Here is a 17,500-nt window from a genome sequence, read left to right on the forward strand (position 1 = left end):
GAACTGCGAGAGCACCAAGCAAGACACTTAAAAAAAAGACATTTTAACATTGTCCTTTGGAGCTCAGTGGGTAGAGCAAGGCGCTTGCAAAGCCAGGGCAGTGGGTTAGATATCCAGGACCACATGTCCGTAAAATGTACGCACGCACGCATGACTAAGTCGCTTTGGATAAAATGGCATACACAATTATATTTTAACAATTCACTTTTCCTCCCTTTGTTGATTCCGAGTGGGGTCTATACATGTCATAAGATCACTCAGAGAGCGATGGGCCAACTGCACTGTTGGTTAAGGTCTTTAAGTAAGAATTTCACTGTAAGTTCTACACCTGTTGTATTCGGCACACGTACTACTCTGGCTGACCCTGTTAAACAACATTTCACTGCACCCTATCTGGTGTATGTGACAATAAAACATCCACTGTACCAGTCAAAAGTTTGGACACGCCTACTCATTCCAGAGTTTTCTTAATTTTTTACTATTTTCTACAATGTAGAATGTACAATGTCTACAATGCCTTGTTAAAAGTTCATTTGTAGAATCTCTTTCCTTCTTAATGCGTTTGAGCCAATCAGTTGTGTTGTGACAAGGTAGGGGTGGTATACAGAAGATAGCCCTATTTGGTGAAAGACCAAGTCCATATTATGGCAAGAACAGCTCAAATAAGCTTAGAGAAACGACAGTCCATCATTACTTTAAGACGTGATGCTCAGTCACTCAAGACCTTTAAACGTTTCTTCAAGTGCAGTCGCAAAAACCATCAAGCGCTATGATGAAACTGGCTCTCATGAGGACCGTCACAGGAAAGGAAGACCCAGAGTTACCTCTGCTGCAGAGGATAAGTTCATTAGAGTTACCAGCCTCAGATTGCAGCCCAAATAAATGCTTCACAGTGTTCAAGTAACAGACACATCTCAACAACTGTTCAGAGGACATTGTGTGAATCAGGCCTTCATGGTCCAACTGCTGCAAAGAAACCACTACTAAAGGACACCAATAATAATAATAATAAGAGACTTGCTTGGGCCAAGAAACACGAGCAATGGACATTAGACCGGTGGAAATCTGTCCTTTGGTCTGATGAGTCCAAATTTGATATTTTTGGTTCCAACAACCGTGTCTTTGTGGACTGGACTCAGAGTAGGTGAACGGATGATCTCTGCATGTGTGGTTCCCACCATGAAACATGGAGGAGGAGGTGCGATGGTGCTTTGCTGGTGACAATGTCAGTGATTTATGTGGAATTCAAGGCATACTTAACCAGCATGGCTACCACAGCATTCTGCAGTGATACGCCATCCCATATGGTTTGCGCTTAGTGGGACTATCATGTTTTTCAACAGGACAATGACCCAACACACCTCCAGGCTGTGTAAGGGCTATTTGACCAAAAAGGAAAGTGATGGAATGTTGCATCAGATGACCTGGCCTCCACAATCACCCGACCTCAACCCAATTGAGATGGTTTGGGATGAGTTGGACCGCAGAGTGAAGGAAAAGCAGCCAACAAGTGCTCAGCATATGTGGGAACTCCTTCAAGACTGTTGGAAAAGCATTCCAGGTGAAGTTGGCTGAGAGAATGTCAAGAGTGTGCAAAGCTGTCATCAAGGATATTTGAATAATCTCAAATATATTTAGATTTTTTAAAAACTTTTTTGGTTACTACATGGTTCATATGTGTTTTGATGTCTTCATTATTATTCTTCAATATAGAAAATAGTAAAATAAAGAAAAACCCTTGAATGAGTAGGTGTCCAAACCTTTGACTGGTACTGTGTGTGTGTGTGTGTGTGTATAATTTATTTTTTACATTTATATTTTTTATTATTATTATTTGTTTTACATAGGCTCTACTTTAAAGCAGACTTGTGTGATTTAAAATGGCTTTGATTCGAAAGGTTAACGCGTGGCAGTGAAATGACGCGCCTAAACCGTCAGCGTCAAAGCAACATAGTGTATGGAGAGAACTCACCCTCATGAAGCTTTAAGGTAGCCAAAGCCCTATGATTTGCATGCATGTCTTTGAACGCGTGCGAGTGTGTGCGTGCGAGTGTGTGCGTGCACCCCCGTTCGCTTGCCACCGTGTGGTAATGAGGATTTGGAGGTGCGTGCTCTTTAACGCCGTCGTACCTGTGGAGAGGAGAGTGAAAAGTGCACACACAGATAGACTGACAGGCGCAATGAGAGTCCCTGTGGAGAGACCATTAATAGCAGACATGGTGGAATTGAGAGATGGACGGCGCTCCCAAGAGTGGGATGTGTGCGAGGGAGATAATGAGGCGGCAAAACAATGTAACAGAAAGAGAGACGACTTAAAAGAAGTAGTGGGTCAAGAGATGAGTTGAGAGTGTGACCGAGTTTAGTTGAGAGGGAGAGCGACGGAGTAGAGTCGGTGAATGCGCGAAAGAGCCGTTGCGCGAAAGAGCGGACTTGAGATTAAACGTAACGCGATGGAGTTTTTCCAAGTGTCGTTTGTGACGGAGTTCACCAAATATGACGGCGTTACCTTTTCGTAGTACTTGATCTCGTACTCAGTGCGGCTGCTGTTGGGGTAGCTAGGTTCCCTCCACACCAGGGTGAGGCTGCGCTGCTCAATCTTCTCCGCACGAAACTCACTCACCAGCGAGGGCGCTAGTGAGAAAAAGAGAGAAGGGGGAAGGACAGAGGGGGGGGAAGAGGGTGAAAGGGAGAGAAGAAAATAAATAATGAAATGCATTTGTCAAAGTTCTGTCTTGGACGACTTCATTGAAGTCATAAAAGTGTTATGATGTTAGCAGTGAGTGGAGTGGGTCTCCGTACAGATCTGGGTGAAGATACATCTTTGTATTTATTGATGGCTGGAGGGTGGGTGGAGATGTTCTCTCCCTCTGAGACTCTGCCCTCCTCAGAACCTTTGCTTCTGACTCAATAATATCCAGTGCATGGTCTGTTGGAACACTGAACATGAAGACTGCAAAAGTATATTTCCCACATTCTATGAGACATTCTAGGAGAAATACTTTACCACATGACCTGAAGTGACCAGGAAAACGTCCCTTGTTACCACTGATGCTCTGAAAGCTCCGTCCACTCGGCAAGCTATAATTAAGGAGTCATTAACGAGGTAAGGCAAAATGAGTTGCCACTCAAGCCTCTACAGGAACACTTAGGGCTCCTGAGTGGCGCAGCGGTCTGAGGCACTGCATCTCAGTGCAAGAGGCGTCACTACAGTCCCTGGTTCGAATCCAGGCTGTATCACACCCGGCCGTGATTGGGAGTCCCATAGGGCAGCGCACAATTGGCCTAGCGTCGTCTGGGTTTGGCCGGGGTAGGCCGTCATTGTAAATAAGAATTTGTTCTTAACTGACTTGCCTAGTTAGATAAAGGTACAATTAAAACGTGCAGCTCACTGTCAGTCAAAGACCATTATGGTTGAAGCCTTATTTCATTACCACAATCAATATTTTGCTAATGAGCAGCGAATAGTCAGTAGACATTCCTTCTCTTTCCATTGCCATGTATTTTCAGTCCATCAGTTGATCCATGTTTCAAGACGTGCAATTCTCTTTCTTTCTAAACCTCTCTTCCGCTCTCTCCCATGTAGATCCATGTCAATTCTGACAAGTCTGAACTTCTGTCCTCGTTCCTTATTATTACACTTCCATTATCTTCCCGTGATCTCGTCACCTTTCCCCCTCACAAACACAATTCCTTTCTATCAAACCAATACACTTCATGACCAAAAGTATTTGGACACCTGTTTGTCGCACATCTCGTTCCAAAATCACGTGACCATAGCCCCTTAGTCTCCCCTTTCAGTAGGACCGGTATCGATGTCGTTCGGATCACAGCCAGGGCCGACCGAGTCTTTCTGAGTATCCCTCCCTTCTTTAAGTTGATCTCTCCTCTTTAGAAACAAAAGAAGAATACATTATTGATATTGGTCTGGGTCTTACTGGCAGCTAATGAGGGCTGCACACAGCCTGTTCAATTACAAGCTGCAACTCAATCATGAGACAATAGAGTGAAATGGACTGGTAAAAGACAGAAAGCCATCGGATAGAAATCATCGGAGTGTGTGTGTGTGTGTATTTGTAATGTATGTGCATTCACAAGTGCATTGCCATGTGTTTGTGTATTTGTACAGTGTGTGCAAGCATACATTGTCGTGTTTGCGCGCGTGTGTGTGTGTATCCATCTCCGCCTACTCTCATCTCAGTACTCAGTAAAAGGCAGCCGTCTATACCCAGAAGTGTCTCAACAGATTACAGTACAATCATTTAACAGAGTACCTTAACGTAAAGAACTTTAGACAGAGGAACATATACACTGAGTGTACAAAACATTCCTAATATTGTGTTGTATCCCGTTTAGCCTTCAGAACAGCCTCAATTCATCGGGGGCATGGACTCTACAAGGTGTTGAAAGCCTTCCACAGGGATGCTGGCCCATGTTGACTCCAACGCTTCGCACAGTTGTGTCAAGTTGGCTGGATGACCTTTGGGTGGTGGACTATTCTTGATAGACATGGGAAACTGTTGAGGTGAAAAACCCAGCAGCGTTGCAGTTCTTGACAAACCGGTGCACCTGACACCTACTACCATACCCTGTTCAAAGGCACTTAAATCTTTTGTCTTGCCCATTCACCCTCTGAATGGCACACATACACAATCCATGTCTCAATCGTCTCAAGGCTTCAAAATCATTTTCAACACGTCTCCTCCTCTTCATCCACACCGATTGAAGTGGCTTTAACAAGTGACACCAATACGGGATCATAGCTTTCACCTGGATTCACCTGGTCGGTCTGTCATGGCAAGAGCAGGTGTTTCTAATGTTTTGTACACTCAGTGTATACTGTATTGCAAACAAACATACACACACCGGCATACATGATATGGTGAGACACACACACAGATAAGCATAGGCAGGCACACAGACAGAGACGGGCACAAACAGACAAATGGACAAACAGACCAATAGCACCAGGGAAGAGAGAGAGAGGGAGAAGCACTACTTTAAGCAGTAAGTGCTGTATTAGATACACCAAGAACACACTGTCAACTTGCTCTGCCTTCTAAAACGCTCGGCTATTGTTTGCTGTTCTTTTGTGATGAATTATGCATGGAGACTGACTGCTTAAAATCTCTGGCTCACAGCGTAGCTCCGTCTGACAGAATCCTAGCTGCGGACACATACCCAGACGCGGCCGTAGTACCGCTTGGTCTTGAGTCTCAAAAACACTAACACACTCCAAGGGAGAACATTAAAACACTAACCCACTCCAAGGGAGAACATTAAAACACTAACCCACTCCAAGGGAGAACATTAAAACACTAACACACTCCAAGGGAGAACATTAAAACACTAACCCACTCCAAGGGAGAACATTAAAACACTAACCCACTCCAAGGGAGAACATTAAAACACTAACCCACTCCAAGGGAGAACATTAAAACACTAACACACTCCAAGGGAGAACATTAAAACACTAACACACTCCAAGGGAGAACATTAAAACACTAACACACTCCAAGGGAGAACATTAAAACACTAACACACTCCAAGGGAGAACATTAAAACACTAACATACTCCAAGGGAGAACATTAAAACACTAACACACTCCAAGGGAGAACATTAAAACACTAACATACTCCAAGGGAGAACATTAAAACACTAACATACTCCAAGGGAGAACATTAAAACACTAACACTCTCCAAGGGAGAACATTAAAACACTAACATACTCCAAGGGAGAACATTAAAACACTAACACTCTCCAAGGGAGAACATTAAAACACTAACATACTCCAAGGGAGAACATTAAAACACTAACACTCTCCAAGGGAGAACATTAAAACACTAACATACTCCAAGGGAGAACATTAAAACACTACACACCCTGGTAGTGTATTTGCAAAAACAGAAATATAGAGTGTGAAGAAAACACACACTTGGAAAGGACAGGGGTTTAGTTACATAGACCAATGTAGTAATGCACATACCAAACACACAAAATGACGCGCACATTCCATCTTGCACCGGCACACACACACTGACCCCCCACACACACACCTAAACACAAACGCACTCTAATATCTAGTTTCCTGTCCAGTCTGAAAGCAGCTGGTGTGTGTCCATGGGGTTGACCTTGTTTGAATGAAAGGAAATTGATGCTGAGAGGAGACTGTGTGTGTGTGTTTGTGTGTGTGTGTGTGTGTGTGTCTGAATGGGAGATGGATGCTGACAGGAGACCGAATTGGCTGCGGCAGACCAAGCCTCATTTCCACAGGCAATAGACTAAGGTTACGGCCTTCAGGGCTCCACTGTAATCAAGGCCCGGACCCCATGGCTAGCCAGACAGATGAGCAACACCACAGCCTTAAGAGCCTCATCATAGATAGCATCCACAAAATGACATGGAGGGAAAGACAGACAAACAGATCCAATCCCTTTCATTTTAACAAAGATTTTTTCAAGGTGTGGAAGATAATGAAGCTACGTGGTGTGGTGGCTCAGTTCTGGCAGGTGTCTACGCAGGTGGTGTACACAAAGGTGCAGTATAAATTTGACCCCAAAAAAAGACAGCTATGCGACAGGTAGGTATCGGCACAAAATGGCCCCCGCCTCCACAGTTGCACGTGGATTCTATACCAAGGTGCAGTATAAAAATGTTACATTGTGAAAACAAAGAAGACGATGTGGTGGCGGCGGCTCTATTGCAGGTAATTAATACAATTTGGCACAAAATGGCCTCCGTGTTCCACAGTTGCACGTGCCTTCCATCTTGGCACAGCAAACAAACATGAATAAGATGGCGCCGATAGAGATGGCAGCTTCGCTTCAAGTCCTTAGGAAACTGTGCAGTATTCCGTTTTTTTATCTATTATTTCTTACATTGTTAGCCCAGAAAACCTTAAGTGTTATTACATAGAATAACTATTGGATATTATAGAGACGTCAACTTACCAGCACAACCAGCACTACGACCAGGAATACAACTTTGTCTGCACCTCCCGGGACATTTGAACTGATTCCAGAGGCCGACCCAAAACAACGGCGTCATAGCAGAGGGTGCCGGTGTGGTCTTCTAGTGAGGCTTCGGATCCGCGCACACCACCCAACGCTTCCAAGTGTATTACTCGCTAATGTCTAGTCCCTGGTTAACAAAGTCGACGAAATTAGGGAAAAAGTTGCTTTCCAAAAAGATATCCGGGATTGTAACATACTCTGTTTCACGGAGACATGGCTAGCTGGGGACATGTTGTCGGAGTCCGTACAGCCAACAGATCTTCAGTGCATCGTGCCGACAGGAACAAACATCTCTCTGGTAAGAAGAAGGGCGGGGGTTATGTTTCATGATTAATGACTCATGGTGTAATTGTAACAACATACAAGAACTCAAATCCTTTTGTTCACCTGACCTAGAATTCCTCACAATTAAATGCCGACCTTATTATCTCGCAAGAGATCTCTCCTCGGTTATCGTCCCTGCCGTGTATATCCCCCCGCAAGCGGATACCAAGATGGCCATTAAGGAACTTCACTGGAGTTAATGCAAACTGGAAACCATATATCCCGAGGCTGCATTTATTGTAGCTGGGGGTTTCAACAAAGCTAATCTGAGAACAAAGCTACCTAAATTATATCAGCATATCGATTGCGGTACACGAGCGAATAACACACTCGACCACTGCTACTCTAAATTCCGCGATGCATACAAGGCCCTCCCCCGCCCTCCTTTTGGCAAATTTGACCATGACTCCATCTTGTTGCTCCCCTCCTATAGGCAGAAACTTAAACAGGAAGAGCCCGTGCTTAGGTCTATCCAACGCTGGTCTGACCAAACAGATTCCAGATTCCAAAACTGAAAGCACGTACCACCGCATTTAATCATGGCAAGGTGACTGGAAACATGACCGAATACAAACAGTGTAGTTATTCCCTCCATAATACAATCAAACAAGCAAAGTGTCATTATAGAGACAAAGTGGAGTCGCAATTCAACGGCTCAAACACAAGACGTATGTGGCAGGGTCTACAGACAGTCACGGAAAACAAAAAGAAAACCAGCCCGTTGCGGACATCGACGTCTTGCTCCCAGACAAATTAAACAACTTCTTTGCGTGTTTTGAGGACAATACAGTGCCACCGACACGGCCCGCTACCAAAGACAGTGGGCTCTCCTTCTCCGTGGCCAATGTGAGTGAAACATTTAAACGTGTTAACCCACGCAGACGGCATCTCTAGCCACGTCCTCAGAGCATGCGCATACCAGCTGGCTGGTGTCTTTACGGACATATTCAATCTCTCCCTATCCCATCTGGACAAGAGGAATACCTATGTAAGGATGCTGTTCATTGACTACAGCTCAGCATTCAACACCATAGTACCCTCCAAACTCATCATTAAGCTTGAGGCCCTGGGTCTGAATCCTTGCCCTGTGCAACTGGGTCCTGGACCCAGTGGGTCCCATGGTGGTGAAGGTAGGAAACAACATCTCCACTCCGCTGATCCTCAACACTGGGGCCCCACAAGGGTGCGTTCTCTGCCCCCTCCTGTATTCCACCTGTTCACCCATGACTGCATGGCCATGCACGCCTCCAACTCAAACATCAAGTTTGCAGACGACACTACAGCGGTAGGCTTGATTACCAACAACAACGAGACGGCCTACAGGGAGGAGGTGAGGGCCCTTGGACTGTAGTGTCAGGAAAATAACTTCTCACTCAATGTCAGCAAAACAAAATAGATGATCGTGAACTTTAGGAAACAGCAAAGGGAGCACCCCCCTATCCACGTCGACGGGACAGCAGTGGAGAAGGTGGAAAGTTAAGTTCCTCAGTGTACATACCACCGACAAACTGAAATGGTCCATGCACACAGACAGTCTGGTGAAGAAGGCGCAACAGCGTCTCTTCAACCTCAGGAGGCTGAGAAAATGTGGCTCGTCACCGAAAACCCTCACTAACTTTTACAGGTGCACAATCTGCCTGGTACGGCAACTGCACTGCCTACAACCGCAGGGCTCTCCAGAGGGTAGTGAGGTCTGCACAACGCATCACCGGGGGCACACTACCTGCCCTCCAGGACACCTACCCCACCCGATGTCACAGGAAGGCCAAAAAGATCATCAAGGTCAATAACCACCCGAGCCACAACCTGTTCACCCCGCTTCCACCCGCTTCCACCCAGAAGGCGAGGTCAGTACAGGTACATCAAAGCTGGGACCGAGAGATTGAAAAACAGCTTCTATCTCAATGCCATCAGATTGTTAAACAGCCACCACAAGAACAGAGAGGCATCTGCCTACCTACAGACTTGATATCATTGGCCACTTTAATAAATGGAACACCAGTCACTTTAATAATGCCAGTTTAAGAATGTTTACATATCTCGCATTACTCATCTCATATGTATATACTGTATAATGTATCCTTCACTATCTATTCTTTACTATCTATTGCATCTTAGCCGCTCTGTCAGTGCTCATCCATATATTTTATACTTATATATTCCCATTCCATTCCTTTACTAGATTGTGTGTATTAGGTTTTGTTGTGGAATTTGTTAGATATTACCTGTTAGAATCTGCTGCACTGTCGGATCTAGAAGCACAAGCATTTCACTACACTCGCAATAACATCTGCTAACCGTGTGTATGTGACAAATGAAATGTGATTTGATGATTTGATGTGAAAGTGCACTACGCTGCTACTCGCAATCACTGAAGACAGGCAGTGGAGCTGTAGTCCCTCAGCACCACCACAGAGAAGGAGAGTGTGTATGAATCAATCTCTCCCTCTCTCTCCCTCCCTCCCTGTCTCTTTCTCCAGGGACTGTTCTTCCCTACAGCCCTGTTTATGCCTCTGCAGTGAATACATCCACCTTACCATCTAGGGATTTCTTTGTTCTACTTGTCTCTCTCTCCCAGTCTCTCTCTCACGCGTGTGTGTGTGTGTACGTACACACAAAAAAAGACTTGAGTGATTAAGCCAACGGGTATCAACCAATCATGATAGGGAAGTTAACAGGCTGTAAGTACAGTGTACAGCATTACTCTAAACATCTACAAGCTGGGTTAAAACGGACTTGGGGAGGAAAGGAGTGAAGTGTTAAGACGCATCTCCGGCCCTGCCTGACGCATCTCCGGCCCTGCCTGACGCATCTCCGGCCCTGCCTGACGCATATCCGGCCCTGCCTGACGCATCTCCGGCCCTGCCTGACGCATCTCCGGCCCTGCCTATGTGTTTATGTATGTTTGCGTGTATGCCTCCCGGAGGCTTGGCATAGGCAAATGAGCTCAGAACAATGCCACTATAAGCACTAAGATACTGGGGGAGAGTAATACATCTTTTGGGTGAGGGTAGAATAAAAAAAAAAAAACTGAGATCTGAATGCCACTACATTGTGTGTGTGTGTGTGTCCGCGTGTGTATACCCACCCATAGAGTGTGTGTCAATTCCCCTACATCTAAAATGCCTCTCTGTGACAGTCACGACATTCACCAAATCCAATAACACAAATCATTCAACACATGAATAAGCCCCCGCCATCAAAATAACCCTCTCCCTTTGCCTTAAATCAGAATCTGTGTGAGCCACAAAGACAGACCCGCGATAATGATGTTGTGTTGTGGCCCAGCATCACCCCTCCCAAGGCTCACTATCTGGCAGTGGCCCCCATTTTTAATCTAGGTCTATCAGCCAAACCAGCGGAGGCACGCTATCTGGCAGGATGTCCCCCGCTCCCTGTGTAATCTGCCCTATCAGCATTCTGTCTGTCTGCAGGCCCCACGCCGGCCCAGATAAAAAACCTCACAATTACACCGGTACTATGGCTACCCAAAATAGGAAGGGGAAGAAAGAGAGGGAAGGGGAAGAAAGAGGGAGGAAGGAGGAGAAAGAGGGAGGAAGGGGAAGAAAGAGAGGGAGGAAGGAGGAGAAAGAGGGAGGAAGGGGAAGAAAGAGAGGGAGGAAGGAAGGGGAAGAAAGAGAGGGAGGAAGGAAGGGGAAGAAAGAGAGGGAGGAAGGGGAAGAAAGAGAGGGAGGAAGGGGAAGAAAGAGAGGGAAGGGGAAGAAAGAGGGAAGAAGGAGGAGAAAGAGGGAGGAAGGGGAAGAAAGAGAGTAAGGAAGGAGGAGAAAGAGGGAGGAATAGGGAGAAAGAGGGAGGAAGGGGGAGAAAGAGGGAGGAAGGGGGAGAAAGAGGGAGGAAGGGGAGAAAGAGAGGGAGGAAGGGGAACAAAGAGAGGGAGGAAGAAGGAGAAAGAGCAGGAGGAAGGAGGAGAAAGAGGGAGGAAGGAGGATAAAGAGAGGGAGGAAGGAGGAGAAAGAGGGAGGAAGGAGGAGAAAGAGGGAGGAAGGAGGAGAAAGAGGGAGGAAGGAGGAGAAAGAGAGGGAGGAAGGAGGACAAAGAGAGGGAGGAAGGAGGACAAAGTGGAAGGGTGAGAAAGAGAGAGGAAGGAGGAGGAAGAGGGAGGAAGGGGAAGAAAGAGGGAGGAAGGAGGACAAAGAGAGGGAGGAAGGAGGACAAAGGGAGGGAGGAAGGAGGACAAAGCGGAAGGATGAGAAAGAGAGAGGAAGGAGGAGGGGATATTGCAGAGGATTCGGGCGGCCGAATAGAGGCAGCTATTATCGTTGGCCATTTTCATTCATGTGTGTGTGTGTGTGTGTGTGTGTGAGTGACGCGTGTTCGGAGAGAAAACACACACCTGAGATAGGATTCTGCTATTTGTGAAGAGAGTGGGAGAGAGTGGAGAGAGTGGAGAGTAGACACATGCCACAGATACATTTCCATCTAAAGTGCATGATTATAGACTGTGTGGGCTCATTATGTGTGTGCTTGTATGCGTCTGTGTTTGCATAGGGAAAGTGACAGAGTGATTGAACGTGTCAGCCTGTGGGTGGATGGACGGGTGCCAGAAAAGTGAGTTAACGAGAGAGGCACATGAAGTTGTCGTCGTCCCCCCACCCAAATTCATCCAAAACACACGTTTCCAAAATCATTCTCAAATGTTGTCGGTCTCAAACCAGATTCGCAGTAAGTGATTTGGACAGACTAGCTCCTGAATAATCAAACAGCTCAGTCCTCCAGTAACTGAATCTCTTAATGTAGCTGTGTGCAAGGCGATCCTACTCCTGTGCTCTCTGGATGAGTGTATGCTTGTCCGTCTTCGTTTATGTCCCGTATTATGACACTTGCTGTAAGCCAGGCAGCCTGTGGTGGGGCTCACATCCACACATACTGGGACAGGCAGACCTGCCGCCACGGTTTGGCAGAGGAGACGACGAGAGCTCAACACAACCTGACAGAGCACACAGTCAGGGGAAACCACACACACACACACACACACGGGGAGTGCAGAGTGAAGGTTGAGAGAATAAAGTGCTGATTGTAGGAGAAAGACAGCCACAACGCGATGGATACGCTTACTGTATATTGCGAACACACTCTGCACAAACGCACACGGGAATGCTCAGAGTAGACCTCGATGTGACGGGGGACGGGGGGGTCTGGAGGCTAAGTGGGGAGGTGTGTGTGTGTGTTCCATCTGTGCTGTATTAGACCTTGGTGGGTGTGAGCTAAGTGATGAGAGGCAGCTGTCTGTTAGGCCTGTCACTGTTGTGTCTGACAGACCAGCAGGAGGGTGACACAGACAGGTTGAGCTCATCAACAAACCACCGGGGAGCCACACACACACACACACACACACACACACACACACACACACACACACACACACACACCCTTGACAGCTAGCTGCACAATGAAGATCTCAACAGTTGTGAGGAGGAGAAAACGAAAGAGAGGAGAGAGGAGGAGGGATTGAGAGGAACAGCTCTTCACATTTCCTCTCCTTTTATGCAGATGAAAGGCACGTTTTCACCTCTCTCGCTCAGAGACACGTTTCTGTGGAGACCTCTGTTCAAAATGAGGCCCCTGATTAACCAAGGGTGTCTGTGTCTTCGCGTGCTTGTCACAGTCTGACTGTGTGTGCGTTTGTCTTCTGTGTGTGTGTGTGTGTGTGTGTGTGTGTGTTGGTTTTGCCAAAAACATCTATTCAAAGTACTATACCGGAGAATAGTAAAATAAGTGGCCATAGAGCCCAATGATAAGCCAGCCAGGCTAACCAATTAAAATTCTCATCACTGACTGACAAAGCGTCTTATGTGGCAGGGCATCAGCCATGAAAAGCCACTTGATGACTCAATTCATTTGGCGGTCGCTGAAGCCTCACCTAGCCCATAACTTCTCATTAGGGGATCCAAAAGACTTGGCTGGCACACATAGACAGGCAGACAGACACTTATCAAAGGGAGAGAGAGAGGAGTTACAAAGAAATTGCAATTTATTTTTGAAATTCTGTGACCAGGAAATGAGTAAGGGTGAAGAGGTGAAGTCATTCACGAGAAAGTAACACAAAATCTCTTGTCTTTCTCCCACATGAAGAGGTGCAAATGCGCTGTGCCCACACACACTCCAAAATTAATTAACACGTCACACTAGAACACAACCGCAGCCCAAACTTAAATGTAAATGCGATTACGCTTCCACATGCTACCTCTCCTGCCTGCTCTCCTTCCCTCTGATATCCCGCCTGTCCTTCGCACCCTGTCTTACACCATATTATTTTCTCTCCTTTCCTCCCCCGTTGCCATTCGACTGTTCCCCGTTCTGCACTTTATCATGTATTTGTACGTTTTGTGTGGACTCCAGGAAGAGTAGCTGCTGCATATGCAGTAGATCCTAATAAACTCAAGTAAACCCCCTGTTCTCCCCATCTCCTTTCCACCTCCTGCCTAACTTCCTGTCCCCCGCTCCCCTCCTGTGATCTAGCCCCCCCCCCCTTTCCATCCCCTCCCTCCCTGCCTCAGTAGGATGCCCAGAGAGCTGCACTGAGCGCCCATGCCTCTCCACAGGGACCAGGGCATCTAAAGCAGTCCAAATAAATCCTCTGAAGATATTGAAAATGTCAAATCCCCCCCCCCCCCTGACCCCCACCCTCCTCTTCCTCTCCCCCTCATCTAAAGGGCTTTAAACATGCCACTGGGGGGCTCAACAACTGGAGAGGCCACCGCTCTGGGGCCGGGGGGGGGGGGGGGATTGGGGCTTATGGGGCTTTTCAGGTTCCAGCAAAACGAGTCTGCGAGTGTACAGCGCTGCATACAGAGCCCTCCGCACACTGTAGGCTACAATACCTCGTATTCGGGAGGGAAACGACGGATTCGACGCGTTTGTGTTTATGAGTCTTATTAGAGTGAACAAAATGCTGCGTATGGCAGTTTTTTCCAGACTAACGGGCTAAAATACATTAGTTGAAATGGGCAGAATATTGGATACATAGCCTGCAGAAAATGTGACCAGTCAGAGTTCACGCGGATACATTCGGATCTGGTTAAAGGCCGACAAATTGGTCGTTTCAACGGAAAGACTCTTTGTAACAGGAGTAGATACACAGAGTAACAATAGCCTACCATTAAAAGGGACCGCAGTCAATCTATTACTGGGCCCTCACCGAGTCACATGAATAACGATCAGCTTTCGTAGGAGTTTCCATCGCCCATTTATTCGCTGACGTCACCGAGGACAGACACATCCAGGTCCAACATCAACATAGGTTTTATGATTGGACAGTTTATTTCCAGGTGAAACATAAGCCCTAGTCGGACGGGATTCGTTTTACTGGGGAGGTCAGGTGATGTAATTGTGTGCACGAGCACAAAACATCTGTAATTTTAGTCTGGTACAAATCTGCCACGTCAGTCATTTTTACATGGCGTTAGATGAACAATCCCAGCCAGAATAACTTTTTTTGGCAAATTCCAAGATCCTCCGATAATCGCCGACTCATCCCGTGCGTAACGACATCCCCGTGTTTTCCCCCCGAGACGTTACAGAGTTTTACAGGCGCTGCTCGCAGTTTGAGCAAGAAAACGAACCGATTTGATCAATGGATGCTTAATAAAACAAAGTTCTGCACACATATTTCATACGAATGGCCTACATTTAAAACTTTTCGGAAATGGCAAGTTCACTTTCTCATCCATAACTGCATCTCAAGTGCAAGACATCTACCGTGATCACATTTCCTAAATGTAAATATTATGGAGACACCGAAATGTTTGGCAGCAAAGCACGAGGTTTCAGTGCAGCCTTTCATCGTCTCGTCATGTTGAAATATCTTCACGCCTGAAATAAAGACCTCCAGGCTTCCTTCATAAAACTCAATTAAATGAAAAAAAATTAAGAATTACAGGGGGCAGTTTGAAAAAACGAATACCGCTCAAATAGTCATCTGAAATAAGGCACATGCTGGGATAATAATTACAGTGCATTCCGAAAGTATTCCGACCCCTTAACCTTTTCCACATTTTGTTACGTTACAGCCTTATTCTAAAAATGATAGAATTATTGTTTCTCCTCATCAATCTACACACAATGCCCCATAATGACACAGCGAAAACTGGTTTTTAGAAATGTTTGCCAAAAAAACAAAAAAATAACAGAAATACCTTATTTACATAAGTATTCAGACCCTTTGCTAAGAGATTCAAAATTGAGCTCTGGTGCACCCAGTTTCCATTGACCATCCTTGAGAAGTTTCTACAATTTTATCGGAGTCCACCTGTGGTAAATTATATTGATTTGACATGATGTGGAAAGGCACACACCTGTCTATATAAGGTCCCACAGTTGACAGTGCATGTCAGAGCAAAAATCAAGCCGTGAGGTTGAAGGAATTGTCCGTAGAGCTCCGAGACAGGATTGTGTCGAGGCACAGATCTGGGGAAGGGTACCAAAAAACGTCTGCAGCATTGAAGGTCCCCAAGACCACAGTGGCCTCCATTCTTAAATAGAAGAAGTTTTGAACCACCAATACTCATCCTAGAGCTGGCCGCCCAGCCAAACTGAGCAATCGGGGGAGAAGGGCCTTGGTCAGGGCGGTGACCAGGAACCCGATGGTCACTGACAGAGCTCCAGAGTTCCTCTGTGGAGATGGGAGAACCTTCCAGAAGGACAACCACCTCTGCAGCACTCCACCAATTAGGTATTTTTGGTAGAGTGGCCAGACGGAAGCCACTCCTCAGTAAAAGGCACATGACAGCCCACTTGAAGTTTGCCAAAAGGCACTTGGACTCTGACCATGAGAAACAAGATTCTCTGGTCTGATGAAACCAAGATTGAACTCTTTGGCCTGAATGCCAAGAGTCACGTGTGATGGAAACCTGGCACCATCCCTACAGTGAAGCATGGTGGTGGCGGCATCATGCTGTGGGAATGTTTTTCAGCGGCAGGGACTGGGAGACTAGTCAGGATCAAGGGAAAGATTAATGGAGCACCCTTCATCCTTGATGAAAACCTGCTCCAGAGCACTCAGGACCTTAGACTGGGGTGACGGTTCACCTTCCAACACGACATCGACTCTAAGCACACAGCCAAGACAACCCTGGAGTGGCTTTGGGACAAGTCTCTGAATGTCCTTGAGTGGCCCAGTCAGAGCCCGGATTTGAACATGATCGAACATCTCTAGAGAGACCTGAAAATAGCTGTGCAGCGACGCTCCCTATCCAACCTGACAGAGCTTCAGAGGATCTGCAGAGAAGAATGGGAGAAACTCCCCAAATACAGGTGTGCCAAGCTTGTAGCGTCATACCCAAGAAGACTCTATGCTGTAATCGCTGCCAAAGGTGCTTCAACAAAGTACTGAGTTAAGGGTCTGAATACTTATGTAAATGTGATATTTTGGGGTATTTTTTAAATAAAAACGTGTTTTTGCTTTGTCATTATGGGGTATTGTGCATAGATGGATAAAATAGTTATTTTTCTCATTAATTTTAGAATAAGGCTGTAACATAACAAACGTGGAAGAAATCAAAGGGTCTGAATTTCCAAATGCACCGTACATAACCATCGTCCCTAATAACCCTTTCTAATCCTGTCCAAATAGGGATATGGACTTCTAGTCAAGACATTTCCTAATCGGATCAACAGATCTTGTTAATCTGAATAATAGTCATGAAAATACCGTTGGGTGTTGCGCAACAGCTTATCCTACACAACACACACAATCTACAAGCACAATTCCAATGTGACATAATACAGACCAGACCCCCCCCACCCACAAACACACACACAATATTCTCTCGCTCTCATACAGAAACAACACATGCACAATTAAAGCAAGACACACACACACACACACTCTGACAAGACACATCACATATACAGTAAGTCTAGTACAAACGTATCTAATCCACAGCTGGACGATGGGTCCCATGAGCCCCATTGGGCAGGATTGATCCCCATTTACCCAACCCCTCTCCTCCCTTCATTCATCCATCCAATCCTCGATATGCCGCCAACCCCTCTCCTTCCTTCCTTCCTCCCTTCCATCCATCCATCCATCCATCCATCCATCCATCCATCCATCCAATCCTCTATGGCCCCAACCCTCCACCCCAACCCCTCTCCTCCCTCCCTCCCATCCATCCATCCATCCATCCATCCAATCCTCTATGG

The 17,500-nt window shown here is 46.3% G+C and overlaps 1 protein-coding gene across 1 annotated transcript in view; it reads right to left on the reverse strand.

Moving 5' to 3' along the window:
• epha10 (EPH receptor A10) overlaps positions 1-17,500 on the reverse strand; it is a 179,673-nt gene that overhangs the window by 22,966 nt on the left and 139,207 nt on the right. Inside the window, exon 6 of the mRNA XM_029735687.1 lies at positions 2,507-2,631. Coding sequence (XP_029591547.1) covers positions 2,507-2,631 — 125 coding nt within the window. The remainder of the gene's footprint in view (positions 1-2,506; positions 2,632-17,500) is intronic.

This window comes from Salmo trutta, chromosome 36, assembly GCF_901001165.1.
Source record: "Salmo trutta chromosome 36, fSalTru1.1, whole genome shotgun sequence".
Taxonomy (NCBI): Eukaryota; Metazoa; Chordata; class Actinopteri; order Salmoniformes; family Salmonidae; genus Salmo; species Salmo trutta.